At 42.5% G+C, this 27,186-nt stretch overlaps 1 protein-coding gene across 2 annotated transcripts in view; it reads right to left on the minus strand.

Annotated features, from left to right (window-relative positions):
• Positions 1 to 27,186, minus strand: part of SAMHD1 (SAM and HD domain containing deoxynucleoside triphosphate triphosphohydrolase 1) — a 610,883-nt gene that overhangs the window by 476,887 nt on the left and 106,810 nt on the right. For both annotated transcript variants that reach the window (XM_077251917.1, XM_077251916.1), the window contains exons 7-11: positions 25,968 to 26,144; positions 25,114 to 25,214; positions 8,669 to 8,777; positions 8,248 to 8,339; positions 7,595 to 7,710 (exon numbers count right to left, since the gene is read on the minus strand). In XM_077251917.1, coding sequence (XP_077108032.1) covers positions 7,595 to 7,710; positions 8,248 to 8,339; positions 8,669 to 8,777; positions 25,114 to 25,214; positions 25,968 to 26,144 — 595 coding nt within the window. The remainder of the gene's footprint in view (positions 1 to 7,594; positions 7,711 to 8,247; positions 8,340 to 8,668; positions 8,778 to 25,113; positions 25,215 to 25,967; positions 26,145 to 27,186) is intronic.

Raw genomic sequence — 27,186 nt, forward strand, 5'->3', positions numbered from 1 at the left:
ACAGCTGGGGCTACAACCCTCAGCTATCAGCAAGGCTAGTTATCAAGAAAAGAGGGGTCCAAACACCGCATTTTTTAATTATTTAAATAAATAACTGTGACCTCGGCGAGATCCCCGCTAGCACCGTGAGAGTTTTTCTCACGATGCTAGCGAGGAGGTCACGGCAGTTCAGCCCGGCTGGGAATGGAGCCTCAGTGACCGGAGGTAACCAAGATGACGTCACCCCCAGACACTGAGGCTTCTCTCGCAGCAGTTCGGTCACCAGTGGTTTTCAGCCTGGACGGTTGCATTTTGGCAACGTCCAGGTTGAAAACTGTTTTTCCCCCAGAAATGGATTACAGCGTGAGACAAAACGACTGACAGGTGAGGGATATTGTTTTTTTATTTTAGTTTTATTACAGGAGAACGAGGGTTTTGGTGGAATTAGGTGTTTGGCGAGTATAACGGTTTGTCATTTTTTTTAAAAAAAGGAAAACTGTGTTTTGTTTTATTTCTACTATAAGACTTTATTCTGGCTGTGTCTTTATATACAATACAACTGTAGGATTAGTAATGGATAGGTGTCTGTAAGACACCTCTCCATTATTAACCCCTTCCCGACCTCCGCCATACTAGCACTGTGCTGCGGGAGATGCATTTCTGACCAGTGCAGTACTAGTACGGCGGCACAATCACCGCGGCCTCACGCTGAGCGCTGCGGTGATCGTGTGCGGGTGTCAGCTGTATGTGACAGCTGACACCCGTCGCAATGCCTTTAACCCCCCCTCCCTGCGCTCTCCCACCGGAACAACGCGATTATCGCAAGTGCCTGCTAAGAGCAGGCGCTGGCAAGCCTCCTACACTGCCTGTCAGATCGCTAATCTGACACAGTGCTATGACCTTATATAGTGATGTCCCAACCTGGGACAATGTAATAAAGTTATAAAAAAAATATGATGTGTAAAAAATATTTTAAAAAAAATCCCCAAATAAATAAATATTTTACCAATAAATCCATTTATGTAAATAATAATAAACCCAATAAAAGTACACATTTGGTATCACCACGTTCGTAACGATCGACCTATAAAAACTGTCCCACTAGTTAACCCCCTTTAGTGAACACCATTAAAAAAAAAAAAAAGCAAAAAACAATGCTTTATCATACCGCCGAACAAAACGTGGAATAACATGCGATCAAAAAGACAAATATAAATTAACACGCTGAAAATGTCATCTTGTCCCCCAAAAAACGAGCCATCACAGCATCATCAGCAAAAAAAAGTTATAACTCTCAGAATAAAGCGATACAAAATTTATTATTTTTTCTATAAAATAGTTTTTATTGTGTAAAAGCGCCAAAACATAAAAAAAATGATATAAATGAGGTATCGCTGTAATCGTACTGACCAGAAGAATAAAACTTATCAATTTTACCAAACGCGGAATGGTATAAACGCCCCCCCCCCCCCATAAGAAATTCATGAATTGCTGGTTTTTGTTCACTCTACCGCACAAAAATCGGAATAAAAAGCGATAAAAAAAATGTCATGTGCCCGAAAATGATACCAATAAAAACGTCATCTTGTCCCGCAAAAAATAAGACCTCACATAACTCTGTGGACCAAAATATGGAAAAATTCTAGCTCTCAAAATGTGGTGATGCAAAAACTATTTTTTAAATAAAAAGTCTTTTAGTGAGTGACAGCTGCCAAACATAAAAACCCGCTATAAATAGTAAATCAAACACCCCTTTATCAACCCCTTAGTTAGGGAAAAATACTAAAATAAAAAAAATGTATTTATTTCAATTTTCCCGTTAGGGTTAGGGCTAAAGTTAGGGTCGGGGCTAAAGTTACTGTTAGGGTTGGGGCTAAACTTGGGGTTAGGGTTTGGATTACATTTACATTTGGGATTAGGGTAAGGGTTTGGATTAGGTTAGGGGTGTGTCAGGGCTAGGGATGTGGTGAGGGTTATGGTTAGGGTTGGATTAGGGGTGTGTTGGGGTTAGGGGTGTGTTGGGGTTAGGGTTGTGGTTAAGGTTGGGATTAGGGTTACGGGAGTATTCGGGTTAGAGGTGTGGTTAGGGTTATGGTTGGGACTAGGGTTAGGGGTGTGTTGGGGTTAGGGTTAGAATTAGAATTGGGGGGGGGTTTCCACTGTTTAGGCACATCAGGGGGTCTGCAAACGCGACATGGCGTCCGATGTCAATTCCAGCCAATTCTGCGTTGAAAAAGTAAAACGGTGCTCCTTCCCTTCCGAGCTCTGCCATGCACCCAAACGGTGGTTTACCCCCACATATGGGGTATCATCGTACTCGTGACAAATTGGACAACAAGTTTTGCAGTCCAATTTCTCCTGTTACCCTTCATAAAATAAGAATTTGGGGGCTAAAAATAATTTTTGTGGGAAAAAAATTATTTTTTTATTTTCACGGCTTTGCGTTATAAATTTTAGTAAAACACTTGTGGGTTCAAAGTTCTCCCAACACATCTAGATAAGTTCCTTGGGGGGTCTAGTTCCCAAAATGGGGTCACTTGTGGGGGTTTCTACTGTTTAGGTACATCAGGGTCTCTGCAAATGCAACGTGACGCCCGCAGACTATTCCATCAAAGTCTGCATTCCAAAACGGCGCTCTTTCCCTTCCGATCTCTGCCATGAACCCAAACTGTGGTTCCCTCCCACATATGGGGTATCAGAGTACTCAGGACAACTTGTACAACATCTTTTGGGGTCCAATTTCTCCTGTTACCCTTGGAAAAATAAAAAATTGGGGGCAAAAAGATCATTTTTGTGAAAAACAAAAATATTTTTTATTTTTACGGCTCTACATTATAAACTTCTGTGAAGCACTTGAGGGTTCAAAGTGCTCACCACACATCTAGATAAGTTCCTTAGGGGGGTCTACTTTCCAAAATGTTGTCACTTGTGGGGGGTTTCTACTGTTTAGGTACATCAGAGGCTCTCCAAACACGACATGGGGCTGATCTCAATTCCAGCCAATTCTGCGTTGAAAGTTCAAACTGCGTTCCTTCCCTTCCGAGCTCTGCCATGCGCCCAAACAGAGGTTTACCCCCACAAATGGGGTATCAGCGTACTCAGGACAAATTGTACAACAACTTTTGGGGTCCAATTTCTCCTGTTACCCTTGATAAAATAAGACAAATTGGATCTGAAGTAAATTTTTTGTGAAAAAAAATTAAATGTTCATTTTTTTTAAACATTCCAAAAATTCCTGCGAAGCACCTGAAGGGTTAATAAACTTCTTGAATGTGGTTTTGTGCACCTTGAGGGGTGGAGTTTTTAGAATGGTGTCACTTTTGCTTATTTTCTATTATATAGACCCCTTAAAGTGACTTCAAATGTGATGTGGTCCCTAAAAAAATGGTTTTGTAAAATTTGTTGAAAAATTGAGAAATCGCTGGGCAACTTTTCACCCTTATAACTTCCTAACAAAAAAAAATGTGCTTTACATCAGCACAATTTTGGAACCAGACGTGGGAAATGTTATTTATTAACCATTTCGTGCGATATAACTCTGATTTAAGGGCATAAAAATTAAAAGTAGGAAAAGAGCGAAATTTTCAACATTTTCGCCAATTTTCCATTTTTTTTTGCACAAAAAAATGCAAGTCATATCGAGGAAATTTCACTACTATCAGAAAGTACAATATGTCACAAGAAAACAATCTCAGAATCAGTGGGATAGATGTGCCTTTTCTGGGCAACTGCGGGCTGCAATTTTTAGGCTGGGGGAGTGGGGGTGCCAATATCCATGGCCCCTTACCAGTCTGAGAATACCAGCCCCCAGTTGTCTGCTTTAAAAAGGCTGGTTGTCAAAAATAGGCGGGACCCCACATTTTTTTTTTCTTTTTAAATATTTAAATACGGTAATTAAAAAATACGGCCTGGGGACCCCTCTAAGTAGCCTTGCTAAAGCTGACAGCTGAGGGTTGCAGCCCCCAGCTGTGAGTTTTGCCTGGCTGGATAACAAAAATATAGGGGAACCAAAGCCATGTTTTTTTTATTTATTTACAGTGCAGGAGCCGGCTAACAGTGAAAAATGCTAAAGAATAGGAGCAGTAACATGGCACAAGTATGTACACAAGAAATATAACCAGTTTTTTAATATCTTGTTGCTACAACAGTAACAGGATCAAAAACGTAGACTTTTGTATAAAAATAATACTTTATTGAAACATTAAATATTAAATAGATAAGCGACAAGGGCGGTTAACATATAGTGCAGCCATTGTGAAAAACGTGCATCTGTAGAAATAAAGTGCCTGTATGTAAATATCTGTATGGGGCCATGTGCAGCATTATATGGTGCAAATATCTGTATGGGGCCATGTGCAGCATTACATGGGGCAAATATCTCTATGGAGCATCTTATGGGGCCATGTGCAGCATTATATGGGGCAAATATCTGTATGGGGCCATGTGCAGCATTATATGGGGCAAATATCTGTATGGGGCCATGTGCAGCATTATATGGGGCAAATATCTGTATGGGGCCATGTGCAGCATTATATGGGGCAAATATCTGTATGGGGCCATGTGCAGCATTATATGGAGCAAATATCTGTATGGAGCATCTTATGGGGCCATGTGCAGCATTATATGGGGCAAATATCTGTATGGGGCATCTTATGGGGTCATGTGCAGCATTATATGGGGCAAATATCTGTATGGGGCCATGTGCAGCATTATATGGGGCAAATATCTGTATGGGGCCATGTGCAGCATTATATGGGGCAAATATCTGTATGGGGCCATGTGCAGCATTATATGGGGCAAATATCTGTATGGGGCCATGTGCAGCATTATATGGGGCAAATATCTGTATGGGGCCATGTGCAGCATTACATGGGGCAAATATCTCTATGGAGCATCTTATCAGGCCATGTGCAGCATTATATGGGGCAAATATCTGTATGGGGCCATGTCCAGCATTATATGGGGCAAATATCTGTATGTGGCCATGTGCAGCATTACATGGGGCAAATATCTGTATGGGGCCATGTGCAGCATTATATGGTGCAAATATCTGTATGGGGCCATGTGCAGCATTACATGGGGCAAATATCTCTATGGAGCATCTTATGGGGCCATGTGCAGCATTATATGGGGCAAATATCTGTATGGAGCATCTTATGAGGCTATGTGCAGCATTATATGGGGCAAATATCTGTATGGGGCCATGTGCAGCATTATATGGGGCAAATATCTGTATGGGGCCATGTGCAGCATTATATGGGGCAAATATCTGTATGGGGCCATGTGCAGCATTACATGGGGCAAATATCTCTATCGAGCATCTTATCGGGCCATGTGCAGCATTATATGGGGCAAATATCTGTATGGGGCCATGTCCAGCATTATATGGGGCAAATATCTGTATGGGGCCATGTGCAGCATTACATGGGGCAAATATCTGTATGGGGCCATGTGCAGCATTATATGGTGCAAATATCTGTATGGGGCCATGTGCAGCATTACATGGGGCAAATATCTCTATGGAGCATCTTATGGGGCCATGTGCAGCATTATATGGGGCAAATATCTGTATGGGGCCATGTGCAGCATTATATGGGGCAAATATCTGTATGGGGCCATGTGCAGCATTATATGGTGCAAATATCTGTATGGGGCCATGTGCAGCATTACATGGGGCAAATATCTCTATGGAGCATCTTATGGGGCCATGTGCAGCATTATATGGGGCAAATATCTGTATGGGGCCATGTGCAGCATTATATGGTGCAAATATCTGTATGGAGCCATGTGCAGCATTACATGGGGAAAATATCTGTATGGGGCCATGTGCCGCATTACATGGGGCAAATATCTGTATGGGGCCATGTGCAGCATTACATGGGGCAAATATCTCTATGGAGCATCTTATGGGGCCATGTGCAGCATTATATGGGGCAAATATCTGTATGGAGCATCTTTTGGGGCCATAATCCACATTTTTGGAGCATTATATGGGGCAAATGTGTCTATGGAGCATCTTATGGGGTCATAATCAACATTTGTGCAGCATTATATGGAGCATATTTTAATATGGAGCATCTTATGGAGCCCATCATAAACTGTATGGAGCATTACATGGGGCCCCTGATTCAATATGGATATTCAAAAACACTTAAACTACTGATGTCTCAATTAATTTTACTTTTATTGGTATCTATTTTTATTTTTGAAATGTACCAGTAGCTGCTGCATTTTCCACCCTAGGCTTATACTCGAGTCATTAAGTTTTCAATATGGCCATGTGAGGGCTTATTTTTTGCGGGACGAGTTGTACTTTTGAACGGCACCATTTGTTTTACCTTGTCGTGTACTAGAAAATGGGAAAAAAATTCCAAGTGCGGTGAAATTGCAAAAAAAAGTGCAATGCCACACACTTGTTTTTTGTTTGGCTTTTTTGCTAGGTTCACTAAATGCTAAAACTGACCTGTCATTGTGATTCTCCAGGTCATTTCGAGTTCATAGACACAAACATATCTAGGTTCTTTTTTTACCTAAGTGGTGAAAAAGAATTCCAAACTTTGCTTAAAAAAATAAAAAAATAAAAAAAAAATTGCACAATTTTTCGATACCCGTAGCGTCTCCATTTTTCGTCTTGGGTCGGGTGAGGGCTTATTTTTTGCGTGCCGAGTTGACGTTTTTAATTATACCATTTTGGTGCCCACATGTTCTTTCGATCGTGCATGATTGCATTTTTAATGCAATGTCGCAGCTTCCAAAAAACGTAATTCTGGCGTTTTGAATTGTTTTCTCGCTACACCGTTTAGTGAGCAGATTAATTATTTTTTTTGATAGATTGGGCGATTCTGAAAGCGGCGATCAAATAAGTGTAGGTTTGATTTTTATTTATTTTTTTTTATTTTGAATGGGGCGAAAGGGGGGGGCGATTTAAACTTTTATATTCTTTTATTTTTTTCATATTTTTAAAACCTTTTTTTTTTTTTAAACTATTGCCATGCTTCAATAGCCTTTATTGGAGGCTAGAAGCTGGCACAGCCTGATCGGCTCTGCTACATAGAGGCGATGCTCAGATCGTCCCAATGTATCTGAATTACAGCACTGTTATGAGCGCCGACCACAGGGCGGCACTCACAGCAATCTTGCATAATCAACCACAGGGCTCTGCAAGAGACTTCTGGTTGTTATGCTGACGCACTGCTGACCCCGCCGATCACGTGACGGGGTCAGGGGTGCACGCATTTAAGCGCTTGTTAAATGCCGATGTCAGAGTTTGACAGCGGCATTTAACTAGTTAATAGGCGTGGGCGGATCACGATTCCACCAGCGCCTATTGCGGGCACATGTCAGCTGTTCAAAACAGCTGACATGGCCCGGTTTTGATGCGGGCTCACTGCCGGAGCCCGCATCAAAGCGGGGGTTCTGCCATCGGACGGACTATTCCATCCGATGGCAGAAAGGGGTTAACAAACATATCTATTGCATGAAACCAAAAAATGAAGATAGGGTTCACATGTACAGCACTCGAATTTATAACTCTTGAAAATGAATAAAATAAAACATTGTCACGTCAGTAGCACCAATGCAAAACTAACACCAAAGTCCATAAAAAGAACTTCACCAGTGAGCTTGGTATAGGCAACCATGTCATCCACTGAGCCAGAGATTGTATAGTAAGTCCCATCTGATCCTTCAATCTTAATATGTGGATCTGCTTTCAAGAATGCATCTGTAATCCTGAAGACGGAAAAAAACACTATGAGAGGAAACAACTTATCACCTCACTTTTTTAACAGACACAATAGTAATTGCCTCAGCCTTGAATTATTTTTCACATGGGCAAAAAAACAAATGGTTTTATCACTGTTTGGTCAGTGTGTAAGTTTAGGGATCCTACCTGCCCTAAAGATTTGTAGGTATTTGGCCTAAGAGAGGCACGTTTGATAAATATTAGGTTTGTGATCACATGGAAGAAAGGTCGCCTTGTCGTGGCTGGTGGGATCTCATGAATTGGACAATTACTTCATTTCATAGGCAAATTCTATATAGAACTAATGTCATATATTCAATGTTTGCATACGTCTCAGCGAATACAGAGTGCTGCTGTATTCTTTGGTTCGTATATTATGCAGTCATTGCAGCTTGCACCTGTTCACATTTGCTGTATTTTGTTTAGAGGTGCTGGTCAGTTTTTTGGAGAACAAATGTTTGGGTGTGGTATAAGAAAACACAAGGAACTTTCATAAAATCTAAAATTATGGTAACCTGCCCTACATGGTTTCAATGATGTTGCCAACTTTATGCTGGTATGCCCGACGATGAAGGCAGTTGCGTGTGTGGAACATATCATACAGATTTCCAACCTCCTACAAAATAAAAAAAAATAAAAAAATGTAAGCTTACTTATCCTATGTAGTAAGAATGATAAAACCATTATATTGCAAATATTATTTACATATGCAAAGAAAATAAACATTGTATTAGGCCTTCTATTACAATTTCCCTTTGTAGGTGCCATTCCAGATTTTAACTTACTTATGTAAGAGTACTAATCAAAATTCTGACATGTGAAAAAGGCCTCCGAGAAAACCGAAGACAGAACCCATTGCCATTAGTACATCTATATTTATGTCTATCCACAGAAGGGCAGCATTTCTCCATTTCGCCATGTCTTTAGTTGATGGCTAATACTTACTTTCTCTCTGGTGCATATGTGTTTCTTATTCCCGATCGTACAAACTCTAGCAAACTTGAGAAATCGCTTGTAATCAAAATTGTTTTGAATACCCAGATGATGACAGTCCCTATTAAGAAACAAATGTAAAACATCAGTAAAAAGTATGAAGGAACTAGGACTACCAAGAGGTGTGAAAGCTTGCCCTCTATGTGACAAATCGCTTGGGCAGTTTGCAAAGAGCTGGAGAACAAGCACTTGCGCCACCCTAAAGACCAGGAGAGAACTTGGGAAACGTATAGGTGAACACCTTGGTTATCTAAAACAGACCTGGGCAAAGTGCGACCCACAGCCCTCTTGCTGTTCCAGTCCGGCCCGTGGAAAGAGACAGCTGAGGGGCTGAAAAAAGTGGACCACAGGCAGCATCATGCCCTCTCCAGCCCGAAGGCTTGGCGGGGCTCGCGCAGTACATAGGGAGGCCAGGCGGGGCTCGCGCAGTACATAGGGAGGCCAGGCGGGGCTCGCGCAGTACATAGGGAGGCCAGGCGGGGCTCGCGCAGTACATAGGGAGGCCAGGCGGGGCTCGCGCAGTACATAGGGAGGCCAGGCGGGGCTCGCGCAGTACATAGGGAGGCCAGGCGGGGCTCGCGCAGTACATAGGGAGGCCAGGCGGGGCTCGCGCAGTACATAGGGAGGCCAGGCGGGGCTCGCGCAGTACATAGGGAGGCCAGGCGGGGCTCGCGCAGTACATAGGGAGGCCAGGCGGGGCTCGCGCAGTACATAGGGAGGCCAGGCGGGGCTCGCGCAGTACATAGGGAGGCCAGGCGGGGCTCGCGCAGTACATAGGGAGGCCAGGCGGGGCTCGCGCAGTACATAGGGAGGCCAGGCGGGGCTCGCGCAGTACATAGGGAGGCCAGGCGGGGCTCGCGCAGTACATAGGGAGGCCAGGCGGGGCTCGCGCAGTACATAGGGAGGCCAGGAGGGGCTCGCGCAGTACATAGGGAGGCCAGGAGGGGCTCGCGCAGTACATAGGGAGGCCAGGCATATAAAGGGCTGTGTGGGTGCTCGTACGATATAGAGAAGGGGATGTGTACAAGCTTAACCCCTTCACCCCCAAGGGTGGTTTGCACGTTATGGACCGGGCCAATTTTTACAATTCTGACCACTGTCCCTTTATGAAGTTATAACTCTGAAACGCTTCAACAGATCCTGGTGATTCTGACATTGTTTTCCCGTGACATATTGTACTTCATGATAGTGGTAAAATTTCTTTGATATTACCTGCGTTTATTTGTGAAAAAAAAATGGAAATTTGGCGAAAATTTTGAAAATTTCGCAATTTTCCAAATTTGAATTTTTATGCAATTAAATCACAGTGATATGTCACACAAAATACTTAATAAGTAACATTTCCCACATGTCTACTTTACATCAGCACCATTTTGGAACCAAAATTTTTTTTTGTTAGGGAGTTATAAGGGTTAAAAGTTGACCAGCAATTTCTCATTTTTACAACACCATTTTTTTTTTTTAGGGACCACATCTCATTTGAAGTCATTTTGAGGGGTCTATATGATAGAAAATACCCAAGTGTGACACCATTCTAAAAACTGCACCCCTCAAGGTGCTCAAAACTACATTCAAAACGTTTATTAACCTTTCAGGTGTTTCACATGAATTTTTGGAATGTTTAAATAAAAATGAACATTTAACTTTTTTCACACAAAATTTACTTCAGCTCCAATTTGTTTTATTTTACCAAGGGTAACAGGAGAAAATGGACCCCAAAAGATGTTATACAATTTGTCCCGAGTACGCCGATACCCCATATGTGGGGGTAAACCACTGTTTGGGCGCATGACAGAGCTTGGAAGCGAAGGAGCGCCATTTGACTTTTCAATGCAAAATTGACTGGAATTGAGATGGGACGCCATGTTGCGTTTGGAGAGCCACTGATGTGCCTAAACATTGAAACCCCCCACAAGTGACACCATTTTGGAAAGTAGACCCCCTAAGGAACTTATCTAGAGGTGTGGTGAGCACTTTGACCCACCAAGTGCTTCACAGAAGTTTATAATGCAGAACCGTAAAAATAAAAAATCATTTTTTCACAAAAATTATCTTTTCGCCCCCAATTTTTTATTTTCCCAAGGGTAAGAGAAGAAATTGGACCCCAAAAGTTGTTGTACAATATGTCCTGAGTACGCTGATACCCCATATGTGGGGGTAAACCACTGTTTGGGCGCATGGGAGAGCTCGGAAAGGGAAGGAGCGCCGTTTGACTTTTCACTGCAAAATTGACAGGAATTGAGATGGGACGCCATGTTGCGTTTGGAGAGCCACTGATGTGCCTAAACATTGAAACCCCCCCACAAGTGACACCATTTTGGAAAGTAGACCCCCTAAGGAACTTATCTAGAGGTGTGGTGAGCACTTTGACCCACCAAGTGCTTCACAGAAGTTTATAATGCAGAGCCGTAAAAATAAAACAAAAATTTTTTCCCACAAAAATTATTTTTTAGCCCCCAGTTTTGTATTTTCCCAATGGTAACAGGAGAAATTGGAACCCAAAAGTTGTTGTCCAATTTGTCTTGAGTAAGCTGATACCCCATATGTGGGGGGGAACCACCGTTTGGGCGCATGGGAGGGCTCGGAAGGGAAGGAGCGCCATTTGGAATGCAGACTTAGATGGAATGGTCTGCAGGCGTCACATTGCGTTTGCAGAGCCCCTAATGTACCTAAACAGTAGAAACCCCCCACAAGTGACACCATTTTGGAAAGTAGACCCCCTAAGGAACTCATCTAGATGTGTTGTGAGAGCTTTGAACCCCCAAGTGTTTCACTACAGTTTATAACGCAGAGCCATGCAAATAAAAAATATTTTTTTTTTTCCACAAAAATTATTTTTTAGCCCCTAGTTTTGTATTTTCCCAAGGGTAACAGGAGAAATTGGACCCCAAAAGTTGTTCTCCAATGCGTTCCGAGTACGCTGATACCCCATATGTTGGGGTAAACCCCTGTTTGGGCGCACGGGAGAGCTTGGAAGGGAAGGAGCACTGTTTTACTTTTTCAACGCAGAATTGGCTGGAATTGAAATCGGACGCCATGTCACGTTTGGAGAGCCCCTGATTTGCCTAAACAGTGGAAACCCCCCCAATTATAACTGAAACCCTAATCCAAACACACCCCTAACCCTAATCCCAACGGTAACCCTAACCACACCTCTAACCCAGACACACCCCTAACCCTAATCCCAACCCTATTCCCAACCGTAAATGTAATCCAAACCCTAACCCTAACTTTAGCCCCAACCCTAAATGTAGCCCCAACCCTAACCCTAACCATAGCCCTAACCCTAGCCCTAACCCTAATGGGAAAATGGAAATAAATACATTTTTTAATTTTTTTTTATTTTTCCCTAACTAAGCGGGTGATGAAGGGGGGTTTGATTTACTTTTATAGCGGGTTATTTAGCGGATTTTTATGATTGGCAGCCGTCACACCCTGAAAGATGCTTTTTATTGCAAAAAATATTTTTTGCGTTACCACATTTTGAGAGCTATAATTTTTCCATATTTGAGTCCAGAGTCATGTGAGGTCTTGTTTTTTGCGGGACGAGTTGACGTTTTTATTGGTAACATGTTCGGGCACGGGAGATTTTTTGATCGCTTTTTATTCCGATTTTTGTGAGGCAGAATGACCAAAAACCAGCTATTCATTAATTTCTTTTGGGGGAGGCGTTTATACCGTTCCGCGTTTGGTAAAATTGAAAAAGCAGTTTTATTCTTCGGGTCAGTACGATTACAGCGATACCTCATTTATATCTTTTTTTTATGTTTTGGCGCTTTTATACGATAAAAGCTATTTTATAGAAAAAATAATTATTTTGGCATCGCTTTATTCTGAGGACTATAACTTTTTTATTTTTTCCCTGATGATGGTGTATGGCGGCTCGTTTTTTGCGGGACAAGATGACGTTTTCAGCGGTACCATGGTTATTTATTTCCGTCTTTTTGATCGCATGTTATTCCACTTTTTGTTTGGCGGTATGAGAATAAAGCGTTGTTTTTTTGCCTCTTTTTTTTTTACGGTGTTCACTGAAGGGGTTAACTAGTGATATAGTTTTATAGGTGGGTCGTTACGGACGCGGCGATACTAAATATGTGTACTTTTATTGTTTGATTTTTTTTTTATTTAGATAAAGAAATGTATTTATGGGAATAATTTATTTATTTATTTTTTTTTATTTATTTAGGATTTTTTTTTTAATTTATTTATTTTTTTACACATGGACATTTTTTTTTAAACTTTTTTACTTTGTCCCAGGGGGGGACATTACAGATCGGTGATTTGACAGTGTGCACAGCACTCTGTCAGATCACCGATCTCACTTAGAGTGCAGCAAGCTTACCAGCGCCTGCACTGAGCAGGCACTTGGTAAGCCACCTCCCTCCCTGCAGGACCCGGATGCCGCGGCCATCTTGGATCCGGGACCTGCAGCGAGGAAGGAGGTAGGAGACCCTCAGAGCAACGCGATCACATCGCGTTGCTCCGGGGGTCTCAGGGAAGCACGCAGGGAGCCCCCTGCCTGCGCGATGCTTCCCTATACCGCCGGCACACCGCGATCATGTTTGTTAGCGGTGTGCCGGGGGTTAATGTGCCGGGGGCGGTCCGTGACCGCTCCTGGCACATAGTGCCGGATGTCAGCTGCGATAGTCAGCTGACACCCGGCCGCGATCGGCCGCGCTCCCCCCGATCGTGCTGGACGTACTATTCCGTCCTTGGGAAGTAGGGCCCACCCCACATGGACGGAATAGTACGTCCAAAGACAGAAAGGGGTTAAAAAGTATATAGGGGGCAGTCAGCATACGTAATTCTGATCAATATTAAGGGAGACCATTAATATAAAATAATTATAATTATATGTTAATATCATTATTGAGAAGAATTAATTTCAGCCTGTTGTTCTGGTCCTCCACAACAGTCACGGTCTCATGTGGCCCCTCGTGAAAATGAATTGCCCACCCTGATCTAAAACATGCCGTACCTATAGTTCGCCATGTAAGTGAGCTGCATAGGAGCAATACTAAACCAGTTATGGACGTACATTGAGGAGTGAGTCCTCATTCTGCTATGACAAGCTGATAGGCAAACCAACATTTGTTTTTTTGGAGTGTCTCTACCCTGTTAGGAAGTCGGTAGACCCGTTACTGAAAATACAAATGTGAAATGTTATAGGGCCTACCTTGGCTGATTCTATTTTGCCTTTTATTTTAGCCTTTGCTAATATATAGTTTTCTAATTATCCCTTTAGTATACCTTACACCTATGCTTATCTCTGGTCACCCAGTACTCCATGGATAGAAGTGTTGTGCCACAATACTTAATACTTTTTGATTTTTTTTTTGTATTTTATGGTTAATAACATATCCTCCTCTTTATCTTGTGGAAGTTTATCAATCTTGCGCCTTCAAGTTAATTAAATACATTACTGGTATTTAGTGATGGGCGGACCCGTGGATGTTTGGGTCAGTCAGGTGTTATATGTACATCAAGCTGGTTATAAAAGATAAAGAGCACCCCACCTGGCTTATTTCATTTTTTAAATTTATATTAGTAATAAATGAAAAAAAAAAAAACGTTTGTGGGTTCCTTCCTATTTTTAATAACCAGCTAAGGTAAGCTGACGGCTGCAGCCCCAGCTGTCTGCTTTACCTTGGTTGGTTATCAAAAATGGGTCCATCCATCCCTCCCCTCACTCTGTCCTCCATCCCAATCCTCATTCACTCACCAATTCATCCCTTTATCTATAATTCCCTTATCCCTCTCAAAACTCCCTCCCCTTCATCCATCCCACTTTTTGTTTGTTTTTTATACACATACTTTTTTTGTTGTCGTTTCAAGTTAACAATTATAGAACTTGGAGAGGTCCAAGTAGAGGATGGGGGTGAAGGGGTTTGTGGTGGTATACGTGAAAGAGGGGGCCAACCCTTCTTTTTGTTTAAATTGTGGGACACACCAAAATGAAACAAATGCAAAATCCAGTTTAACTATGGATGGGTGCAACTAGTATAATGGTTTAGTCAGCCAAAAGGTACAGTCATGTCCTTTGTGACCCATGCCTCATTCATTTTTAGGAATGTTCGCTTCCCCACGTTGTCTGTAGACCGGCGTATGTGCCTATTTGGGATGATACCACCTGCAATGCTAAGTACACGCTCTGACATGACAACTGATGCCGATTAAGCCATGCCAGATCCTCCAAGACATACAGGGCAAGCTCTGGTCATATTAACTATTTGGAAACCCAATAGTTAGTAGGTGGATTTGTGTGGACACACAGTCTTCCACCATGTTGTCGAAACTCTGCCTCCTGCTGTAAGCGTCAGTATCACATGGAGGTGCTGTATGTTGTGGTGTGCTCAAGAAATTTTGCCACATTGCTGCCATGCAAACCCTGCCTTTTTAGGTGGTGGCGGTGCCAAACCTGTTGGGACACTTCCGCCTCTCCTTTCTTGTTTCAATGAGCCGCCGCTGTCAGGTGGGAAAGCCATCAGTAGGGCCTCTGCCAGCGTCTGCTTGTGATGACTCTTTTTTATCCCACTCCAGTGACTGAACAAATGATGGTACGTTTCCCTAGTAGAGGGGATATAGCAGGGTGGCCACCCAGCAATCTGCACTGGTGACAAAACAGACAGCTTGGCAGTCATTGTGTAGCACTGCACCATGTATTGGCTCATGGGTGCCAGGCTGCCCAGAGGCATCGACAGGCTGTCCCTGGTGGGAGGTGTATCGTCTGGGTCCTCCCTATCCCTTTATCCACACTCCAGTGATGCCCATGAGCTGCTCCGAGAGCCACCCTGCTGGGAACACGGCTGTTTTTCCTCCTCATTGTCCAACACTGTTCCCTGGCTGGACACTTGTGTTGACGATGTTCCAAATGGTCCCTGTCCCTCCTCTCCATCTTCCTCATGAATCACTGCCTGTAGTGTGGTATCCAGTTCTTGACATATTCAAAGCAGCGCAACATGGCACACATGTCCCGCATCGAGGCACACATGTCCCGCATCGAGGCCCACTCATTGGTGGTGAAGAGGGGTTGTTATCACGACTCGGTTATCGAGTGAACATGGACCATTGGCTCCTTCCCTGTCTTTAATGCTAAGGGGTACATTAGCTTGCCCTATTCTCCAGGTTACTTCTGAAGGTGAAGATGCCAGGGCCACGTACCTTGCCTTATCTCCTGTATCCGCCCACCAACTGTACCCTTCCCCCACCCAGGGAAGAGGGGAGCAGCCATGCACCACAATACACCAACCAGAAGAACAAGGCAACACAAACTAGGGCAACTGAAAATACCAGGCATACAAATATTCACTCATATATAACAGAGGAATGCATTGGGGAGTGGAAGATGGCAAAAAACCAAAACAGGAGAATGAAAGGGAATTATCACACTTACAAACCCAAGCAACAGTCACAGATAAATCCACCAAACTCTCTCTCATATAACCAAACAACTATCCTCCTAGCTATGCAACATAAGCTATCTCTGACACGTGTTTGTCAGGTGCCAGATTATATAGGGCAGTGATTTTCAACTAGTGTGCCGTGACACATGATCGGGTGTGCCGCGGGGAAAGTTCCCCAAACTATGGTGCCCCCTTTGTTTTGTTCCGCAGCGATGCGCAGTCACGGAATAACACATGCGCGAGCTTTGAACGCTCGCGCGACTTAATGACGTCACCGAGGCCGGCGTGTCATCCTGAGAGCGGAGAGACTCTCGCATTTGCCTGCCGCCAAGGTAAAGCCGCCAATAATGCTGTGTATAATCATTAAGTCAGCAACAGCTCATTAACAGTTAATCAGCTGTTGCTGACTATATGAGCTTTTGCCTGAGTATATGAACTGTTGGCAGAATACTCAGCATATGAGCTGGTACTTTTAGTACCTGGCAGAGGTCCTTTAAGTGTGGCAGATAATGTAATACTCTTCTATTTTAGTGTGTGGCTGCGCACACTCTCTCAGCAGTGATGGAGAAGTATTTGAGAATGGAAAAGGCAAATGCCGAACAGGACCCTGGACACAATTCTAACCCAGATGAAGGCCCTAGTATGAGAGGTCGACAAAAGAAAAAAGACAAGACGGTGAGCTCAAGGCAATACAGTGAAAGCTATCATTCATTTAGATTTACTTTCACTGGGGATGCGACAGCACCAACACCACTGTGCTTGGTGTGTGGTGAGAAACTATCCAGTAGCGCCATCTCCAAACGAAAAACCCTTCCGTTCAAAACAAGCCGATGGAGTATTTTGTACGCTTACGTACAAACAATGAGAAAGGGGCAACTTTTTTGAGAAAAAGCACAAAGGTAAATGAGAGAGCCCTCAAAGCTAGCTACATTGTTGCTGAACTCATAGCTAAATCAAAAAAGTCACACACTGTGGCAGAAACATTAATACTGCCAGCTTGTAAAGCTATTGTAAATGAGATGCTTGGCCCTGACGCAGCCAAAGAGATAGCTAAAGTGCCTCTCTCTGATAACACAATTGCCAGACGGATTGATGACATGTCTGCGGACATTGAAAGAGTTGTTTTGGAAAAGGTGCGGATCAGTAAGAAATTTGCCTTGCAACTTGATGAGTCGACGGATATCAGTGGACATTGTCAGCTGTTGGCCAATGTGCGTTTTGTGGATGGAGAAGCCATTAGAGAAAACTTCCTATTTTGCAAGGCACTGCCAGAAAAATCAACAGGAGAGGTAATATTCCAGGTCACATCGGAATATCTTGATAAAAGTGGGCTTACATGGGAAAACTGCACAGGTGTCTGCACTGATGGAGCAACAGCCATGGTCGGGCGCATCAAAGGCTTTGTAAGTAGGGTTAAAGAAAGAAACCCAGATGTTCTTGTTACCCACTGTTTCTTGCACCGTGAGGTCCTCGTTGCAAAGACCTTACCAGCAGATCTAGCTCCCGTGTTGGATGATGTTGTGCCCATAGTGTACTTTGTGAAGACGCGACCTTTGAGATGTCGCTTATTTGCGTCTTTGTGTACAGAAATGGGAGCGGAACATAAAATCTTATTGCTCCACACGGAGGTCAGGTGGCTGTCACGCGGCAAAGTGCTGGCCCGTGTGTATGAGTTGCGAGAGGAACTTAAAATATTTCTGACAAACGAGAGGCCCGATTATTCAAAGCTGCTTGCAAGTGATGAGTGGTGTGCAAAGCTGGCATACCTGGCTGATATATTTCAATATCTGAATGAACTAAACACACGGATGCAAGGCCGAAATGAAAACCTGCTTACAAGCACTGATAAAATGAACGGATTCCGTTTAAAGTTGCAGCTCTGGCAGCAACATGTGCAGGGTGGCAACCTTCAGATGTTCCCGCTCACCGAGAAACTGCATGATGACAACACTGCTGCAATGTGCAAGGTGATTGGCAGACATTTGAAAACTCTTGAGGAGAAGTAATCGTTTTATTTCTCTTCAACCTTCCCAGAATGCCTTGACTGGGTTAGGGACCCATACAGCTCATTATCCGTTGCTGGAAAAGACATGACTTTAAAGGAGCAAGAGGAACTCATTGAACTGAAGCAAGATCGCGGTTTAAAGCTAAAGTTTGCTGATCTTCCTTTGGACAGTTTTTGGTTATCTGTTGCCAAGGAGATCCCCATTCTGGCCAACAAAGCTATTTTGACATTGCTCCCATTTTCGACCACATATCTATGTGAGCTGGGCTTCTCAAGCTTGACTGCGATAAAAACTAAAAACAGGGAGAGACTGAGAACTGTTGAGGAAGAGCTTCGTGTGTGTCTTTCCACCATTCCTGCCAGGATATCCCTTTTGTGTTTATCGAAACAGGCCCAGGTTTGAGTGAGTATAAATACATTTAGAATCTATATTATTAACTATATGTAGAATATGTACTGTTTTAGTGTCATTTTGTGCCGTTTTGGTTGGTGGTGTGCCCCGGGATTTTTTTAAGTATAAAAAGTGTGCCGCGGCTCAAAAAAGGTTGAAAATCACTGATATAGGGGATAGGAGTGGCTAACTAAGCTCAGCTGAGAGCTCAGACTGAGCTCCCAACTTTGCCGATTAACCCCTCTATTGCCGAAAAAAGGTGAAGTGCTTCTTTCAGCGCAGGAGTAGGAGCAATTAGACACTGTGGTCTTCTGGCTGCTCTCTGTAAACCTAAAAATGAAAACTTTTGTTTTTATTTCAAATACAAGACTTTATTCTGACTGTGTATTTATTTACCATACAACTATAGGATTAGTAATGGATAGGTGTCATATAGATGCTTCTCCATTACTAAGCCATGGTCTTGATGTCACCGGTGACATCAACCCCACAAATATTACCCCACATGCCACCTCTACAGGGCAAGTGGGAAGAGTTAGGCAAAGCACCAGAATTGGCGCTTCTAATAGATGTGCCTTTTCTGGGCAGCTGTGGGCTGCTATTTTTAGGCTGGGGGGGCAATATCCATGGCACCCTAACCAGCCTGAGAATACCAGACCCCAGCTGTGAGCTTTAGCAAGGCTGGTTGTCAAAAATGGGAGGGACCCCTTGCTGGTTTTTTTTTTTTAAATTATTTATTTAAATAAATAAAAAATATGGCGTGAGGACCCCTCTATTCTTGATATCCAACCTTGCTGAAGCTGACAGCTGAGGGTTGCAGCCCCAGCTGTGAGTTTTGTCTGGCTGGTTATCAAAAATAAAGGGAGTCCACAGTTTTTTTTTTTTTTTTTAAATTACCGTATTTATTTACAGCGCAGGAGTGCAGACAAATACTCCCATCTGTCGCTCCTGCTGTCACTGTTAAGGGGTAGGCTGATGGGAGTAATAGTCCCATCAGCCGCCGCCTGCTGTCCCTTTTATTACTTAAATGTAACTCCTCATTCTACACTGCTCGCGCTGATCGCCGGCAGAGCAGAGGAGAATGACGAGAGCCGTGTTCAGAACCCGATGCCGGGGAACAGCGCTTAGTGTAACGCTTCTTTCCTGGCGCCCGTCCTTGTGGTACTGATGCAGCACACGCATGCCACACGTGTGCCGCAAGTATTACACACACGGACACCGACATCTCCGGTACCGTAAATATCTGGACGTGTGAAAGAGACCTTATAGCGGGTTTTTATGTTTGGCTGCTGTCACACACTAAAAGATGGTTTCTATTGCAAAAACATAGTTTTTGCATCACCATATTTTGAGAGCTATAATTTTTTCATATTTCGGACGACAGTCAAGTGAGGTCTCTTTTTTTGCGGGACAAGTTGACGTTTTTATTGCTACCATTTTAACTTTTATATAAAAAAAATTATTTTTGCATCTCTTTATGCCAAGAGCTATAACTTTTTTATTTTTCTGCAGATGGAGCTGTATGGGGGCTTGTTTTTGCGGGACAAGATGACGTTTTTAGCGTTACCATATTTATTTATATCCAACTTTTTGATTGCGTGTTATTCCATTTTTTGTTCTGCGGTATGATAAAGCATTTTTTTTTTTCTTTATGGTGTTCACTAAAGGGGTTAACTAGCGGTATAGTTTTATAGGTCTGGTTGTTGCAGACGCGGTGATGAGTAATTTTAGTGTTTAGATTTTTTTTTATTAAAATATTTATTTAGAGATAAAATAAATATTGATTTTTTAATTATTATTTTTGATTTTTTTAAATATTTTTACAATTAGTTAAAAAAAAATTCTACTTTTTTTTTTAACTCTTACTTTGTCCCACTATGGTACAATCATTTTTTGCAGGCTGATCGCTTCTATGGCATGCAGATGAAGCAGCATCTGCATGCCATATAAGCTGTTAGAGCTGCACTGACAGGGAAACTTGGTGATCATGCACTGCGCATGATCACCAAGTTTCCTAGCTCTGGTGACCCGGATGTCGTTATGACATTGGGTCACCGTGGCAACATCGGGACCCCACGTCATGCCGAGGGGTCTCCGATGCAAAGGCAGAGGGGCTGTCAGTCCCTGTGCTGGCTTCCGGAATGCTGCGATCGTATTCGCTTGCAGTATTTCAGGGGTTAAAGTGCCAGGAGCGGTCTGTTACCACTCGTGGCACCTAGTGCCAGGTGCCAGCTGTCAGCTGACACCCGGCGGCGATCGGCCACGCTCCCCTTGTGATCGCGGCCGATCGCCCAGATGTACGCCTGTGGCACTGCTGAGGTGTTATGGAAGCCCAGGTTGCTTTGATAGCAGCCTTCAGCTCATCTGCATTGTTGGGTCTGGTGTCTCATCTTCCACTTGACAATACCCCATAGAATCTCTATGGGATTAAGGTCAGGGAGTTTGCTGGCCAATCAAGAACAGTAATACTGTTGTTTTTAAACCAGGTATTGGTACTTTTGGCAGTGTGGACATGTGCCAAGTCCTACTGAAGAATGAAATTTCTATCTCCAAAAAGCTTGTCGGCAGAGGGAAGCATGAAGTGCTTTAAATTTCCTGGTAAACTGCTGTGATGACATTGGTCTTGATAAAACACAGTGGACCTACACCAGCAGATGACATGGTTCCCCAAACCATCACTGATTGTGGAAATTTCACACTAGACCTCAAGCAGCTTGGATTGTCTTTCTCTCCACTCTTCCTCCAGACTCCGGGACCTTGATTTTCAAATAAAACACAAAATTTACTTTCATCTGAAAACAACATCTTGGACCACTGAGAAACAGTCCAGTTCTTTTTCTCCTTGGCCCAGGTAAGGCGCTTCTGACATGGTCTATTGGTCATGAGTGGCTTGACACGAGGAATGCAACACTAGTAGCCCATGTCCTGGATACGTCTATGTGTGGTGGCTCTTGAAGCAATGGCTCCAGCGGCAGTCCACTCCTTGTGAATCTCCCCTAAATTTTTGAATGGCCTTTCTTAATCCTTGCAAGGCTGCAATTATCCCGGTTGCTTGTGCACCTTTTTAGACCACACTTTTTCCTTCCACTCAACTTTCCATTAATATGCTTGGCTACAGCAGTTTGTGAACAGTGTTTCTTTAGTAATGAAAATTAAGATCGGTCTCAGGAGCGCAGAAAGAAGACTCGAACATCAGGTTGTATTTGAACCACAACAAGTTTCAACGGATAACACTGTCTTCATCAGGTGGGCAGTTTCAAAAGAACTGGAAGCGGTGGGGGACTCTGCACCTTTTCTTCCCTCTCCGGGTCTACCTCCTGGCACTCCACTACAAACCGCCTTTTACTGTAATCCAGTTTCCTTAGCAATGACCTTTTGTGCCTTACCTCCTTGTAAATAAATATCACAGTACACCTGTTGGTGGCAATATATTCTAATATCAATCTATGTATGTATATAAAGAAAAAATTATATATTTATTATTCAGACACCATAAGCCACCAGGGTGCGCTGTGTGACAACTTTCTGTGGTAACCACAGTATAGACCGAGCTAAAACCAAAAACAATACAGGAAGGATCCAACTCCAGATGGAAAAACCGAAGCAAGAATTATTATTAAAATATGCCTTTATTTATGGGTATGGCAGTGGCTACAGAATTTTTTTAAAAAATATTTGTTTACAAATTAATACAAACATATAAAAAATATATAGCGCGGCACCAGGATTATAAGGTATATCTAATATTCCTATTCCCCCTCCTATATCAGGATAATCTCAATTGTGCTACATATAAATCAATCTATGTGGTAAACTCCCCCTGACGAAGGACAACGGTTTTCCGAAACGCGCGTCGGGCGAGACGCAGGCACAGGCTGTATCCCCCTCAGGTAATACGAACATATTGCTACTATATAGGTTATTTATACACGTGGGTTCAGCACAGGCTGTCACTACTTATACCCAGTGAGTGGTTCCTAAACCCCTTTCACTTTGGCACTTTAAATGATCAATATTTGGATTTGATGCACTCGGTCACTTTATTAATGCAAAGAGTTATATTGGTATACTCTATTATACCTTTCTATTTATTCATTTATTTAGTTTTTCCACGGATTTATTGTTCACTAATGAATTTTACCACATAGATTGATTTATATGTAGCACAATTGAGATTATCCTGATATAGGAGGGGGAATAGGAATATTAGATATACCTTATAATCCTGGTGCCGCGCTATATATTTTTTATATGTTTGTATTAATTTGTAAACAAATATTTTTTTAAAAAATTCTGTAGCCACTGCCATACCCATAAATAAAGGCATATTTTAATAATAATTCTTGCTTCGGTTTTTCCATCTGGAGTTGGATCCTTCCTGTATTGTTTTTGGTTTTAGCTTACCTCCTTGTGTAGTGTGTCAATGACTGCCTTCTGGACATCTGTCAAGTCAGCAGTCTTCCCCATGATTGTGGAGTGTACTGAAACAGACTAAGGGACCTTTTTAAATGCTTAGGAAGCCTTTGCAAGTTTTTTTGTTAATTATTCTAATTTACTGAAATAATGACTTTTGGGTTTTCATTGGCTGGAAGCCATAATCATCAACATTAACAAAAATAAACATTTGAAATAGATCACACTGTTTGTAATGACTCTTTATAATATATCAGTTTCACTTTTTGTATTGAAGAACTTCATGAAATACATTAACTTTTGAGGATATTCTAATTTTGTGAGAAGCACCTGTATTAGTGCTTAGTTACTTTAAGCAAAGATGAAATTTATGCAATTTTAGGCTGTCAACCTCCACCGCCTAGTTAGGGGCTACTAAGGTTTAGACAATACAAAAACGCTGCAGTCTTCTCTGGGCCAAACCTCATTTACAATGGAAAGAAAAAATGGAAAACTGGTCAGATGAATCAAAATATGAAATACAACTGATATAGTGACAGTTAGCTAGAGTCTAATGGTCATAAAAATGGATAGCAAGGTCCTTGACACGAGAAACGACATACCGAATAAGAAAACCTATACTACATTTCTAATTGGAGGCATTTGCTAATATTAATATTACACTTAATACATATTGGGATAGGATCTCCGAGATTGGAATACCCCTTTAAAGGGAACCTGTCACCGCCACTGCGCCCCCCCACCCAGGCTTTTTTAACTAAAAGACACCTTGTGCAGCACTAATGCTGCATTCTGTCAAGGTGGCTCTTATTTGGGGTCCCTTCCAACGCTGCAATATTCGTTTTTTAATTTGCCCGCCATACCTGTAGTCTGTCCAGGGGGCATGTCTTTCCCCCCGGACACAAATGCCCCCCAGCCATCACTCGGCCCCTCCGTGCGCCGCATCCTGTGCCTTCATTTACGCCCCCGGCGCCTGCGCTGTAAGTTCCTTTTTCAGGCATGAGCAGTTTGCGCTGCCCTTCGACTTCCATCACATGATGGGAACTTACAGCGCAGGCGCCGGGTACTTTAATGAAGGCACAGGAGGCGGCGCCCGGAAGGGTCGAGTGATGGCTGGGAGGAGTTTGTGTCCGGAGGAAAAGACTACAGGTATGGAGGGAAAATAAAAAAACAAACAAATATTGCAGCGTTGGAAGGGACCCCAAATAAAAGAGCCACCTTGACAGAATGCAGCATTAGTGCTGCACAAGGTGGCTCTTTTAGTTAAAAAACGCCAGGGGGGGTGACAGGTTCCGTTTAAGTAGATGAAAGGTTAACTTTGCCCAGCAACAAGACTGCTAGGGCAGACAGAGTAAAGAGACAGTTAATGATTGGTCCAACCCACAGTGGGAGAGGTTAAGGCCAGTAAAAGGCAACCACTTCCTAGTTTAGTCAGTCAGTGAGAAGAGTTCATTGGCAACAGTTACTAGGGAGAGTTGAAGGTGCAGTGGTTTGGAGGCATGGTGTGGACAAAATTGTTCTGGTGGTAGAACGTTGCACATGTCTCCCTGCGGACATTCCCTTAATGTCCAGAACCTTCTACTTGAGTCGGGGGCTATGGAGAGCACAAACACCCGTTCCATACAAAGGAAATTGGATGTAGAACCGCATGATTGAAATGTAGAGGATCTCTGGAGTGCTGCCGGTCATCCCTGGGGCTCAGAGGACCAGTTTAAGTAGGGATAGTCCGAGCTTAACGTAAGCAGAAGATGGAAATGTACAGGGTAACTGAAATAGGCAACGGAGGGTGCTGTGCCCAATACTACGTGATAGAATCTGATGTACTTCAACTGGCAAGTAAACTGTTAAAACAAACCAGGTGTCTCCTGAGTGGTGTGCAGCTGTTCCAGAGTATGCAGAATAGAAGACAACGGAGGCCTACAGCCGGCAGGTGAGAGTAATGTACCCTACATGAGATTGCACACAGGTACACGGTTTATTTGTGGAGTGCCAGGGCATGGAAACGCAGCACCTTGACCATTAATACCTCCCTTACACTGTCACAAATAAAATATTACCATACGAAACTTCCAAATCATTGAATTCTTGTTGTCTTTACATTTTACACAGCATCCCAACATTTTTTGAATTGGGAATGTACATAACACACAGTTACCCTGAAAGTACAAAGCAAATAAACAGGTACCTGGCAAAGTAGTCCCATTTATCCACATCAATTCCATTGCGTTTGTTGGCTACAATCTCATAAAGAAAGCTTTTGTCTTCTTGCCGACCTATATAAGGCCACTATGAGAGAAACAAATTGCAGTTTGTGATGGGAGTGAAATGATGACAAAAACCTTTCGATATTAAAAAAATGTTTTTTTCTATTTAATTAGCAAAATGGATTCACAATATGCCCTCTTTTTCCATAGGTGTTTGTCCTACAAAAGGAAATAACCATCAGACCTATTTAAAGTATATCCTGAGGCTAGTTCGAACTGTTGGCGCCATGTATACATCGAGTAGTGAGCAGTGACGGTTCCCTGCACAATTCCCCGATGTCTGGAATGAAGCGAGTGGCTGCAGGGAGAATACAACTTCATTTTTTTCTCTGTAGCCACTGTTCCAGTAACACAGCAAAGCTTTGTTGAAATGCCATTTACCTGCAGATTACCAATATACCTGCAAGTAAATAACCTTTTAGGGTGATTAGAGGTACAGCTATGCTGTATTACATTAATATGTTGTTAGGCAAATATTTAAAGTATTTGGATAGGATTAGAAAAATAAGGCTGCTTTCCGTCAGAAACATCACCACCACTCAACCAGTGTTGTGTGTGGTATGACAGCTCAGCTGCATTTACTTAAATGAGGCATAGAAGCAATTGCAGACACTGCGCCAACCCAAACAGGGGTTGCTTTTGAAAAAAAAAAAAGCAACTATGCTTTTCTAATCCTGGACATTCACTTTTTATGATCCAACCTTATTCTCCTGTATTATATAGTCCTGCATGTGATTAAACAGTACATAGCCTAAATCACAAATATTTTACTTACAGATGAATTCTGACTAGAATCGAAACGCTCTTCATCTTCCAGTGGTAGAGGTCCTGTTATCTGTTCCTTAATAAAGATTAAGTCTTCAGGCAAGACAAGACCATATCTTTTCATAACAGTTTCCAGCCCATTGGATTCAATAAGGTAGTCAAACATCTTTACAGATGCAGACTCATGCTAGAAACAAGTTTAAAAAAATCATAAATATTCAACATGGAAGGAGATTACTAAGCAAATGTGACAAACATATAAACGTGCATGCCATGAATTCTTGGAGGGGCCTGGTTTCATCAGATGTGTGCGTGTGTATGTGCATATAAATACAGACCGAAATTTTTTTTAGTAGAAAATAAACCCAAAAGTAATATTTTAACATTATTGAATAAAAACTAATGGACATCAGACATTGCTTTTGAACGTGGGTAAACAGACAATGTAAAAAAAAAAAAAAACCCTAATGAAAATGCCGTGGACAAAAATGATGGTACCCCTAGAAAAATGTAAAATAATTTAACCATAAGGAGAAGTGAAACCAACGTGTGTCCTGTAATTAGCATTACAGGGGGACTGCAAACAAGTAATCAGTCAGTCTGCCTATTTATAGAGTGAAAAGTAGTCACTATGATGGTTGGTATCAGTGTTTAACACATTGAATATGGACTAAAGAAAGGCATGGAGAGAGTGGTCTCAGGAGATTAGAAAGAAAATCACAGAAAACCATGGTAAAGGCCATAAGACCATATCCAAACAGCTTGATGTCCTGTTAGAGTTGCACATATTATTCAGATGCTTGAAGTCTATGACTTGAGCCAACCTCCCTGGACGTTGCCAAAGAGAAAAAATGATGACAAACTGATAATAATGGTAAACAAAGAGCTCACAACAACTTTCAAAAGATATTTGAGGAAGACTCAAAGGTCAAGGTACATCGGTGTCAAATCACACCATCCATCACAGACTGGGCCAAAGAGGACTTCATCATAGCAAGCCATAAAAAACGAGACTGGAAATTACCAAAATGAGCATTGACAAGCCACACTGGGAGAATGTACTTTGGGCAAATGAGACAAATCAGGAGCTTTTTGGCAAGTCAGCTCTATATTCACAGATGCAAAACTGAAGCGTACAAAGAAAAGAACATTGTACCTACAGTGAAACATGGAGGAGATTTGGTTATGTTTTGGGGCAGCTTTTCTGCATCTAGCACAGGGCGTTTTGA

This window comes from Ranitomeya variabilis, chromosome 4 (genome assembly GCF_051348905.1).
Source record: "Ranitomeya variabilis isolate aRanVar5 chromosome 4, aRanVar5.hap1, whole genome shotgun sequence".
Taxonomy (NCBI): domain Eukaryota; kingdom Metazoa; phylum Chordata; class Amphibia; order Anura; family Dendrobatidae; genus Ranitomeya; species Ranitomeya variabilis.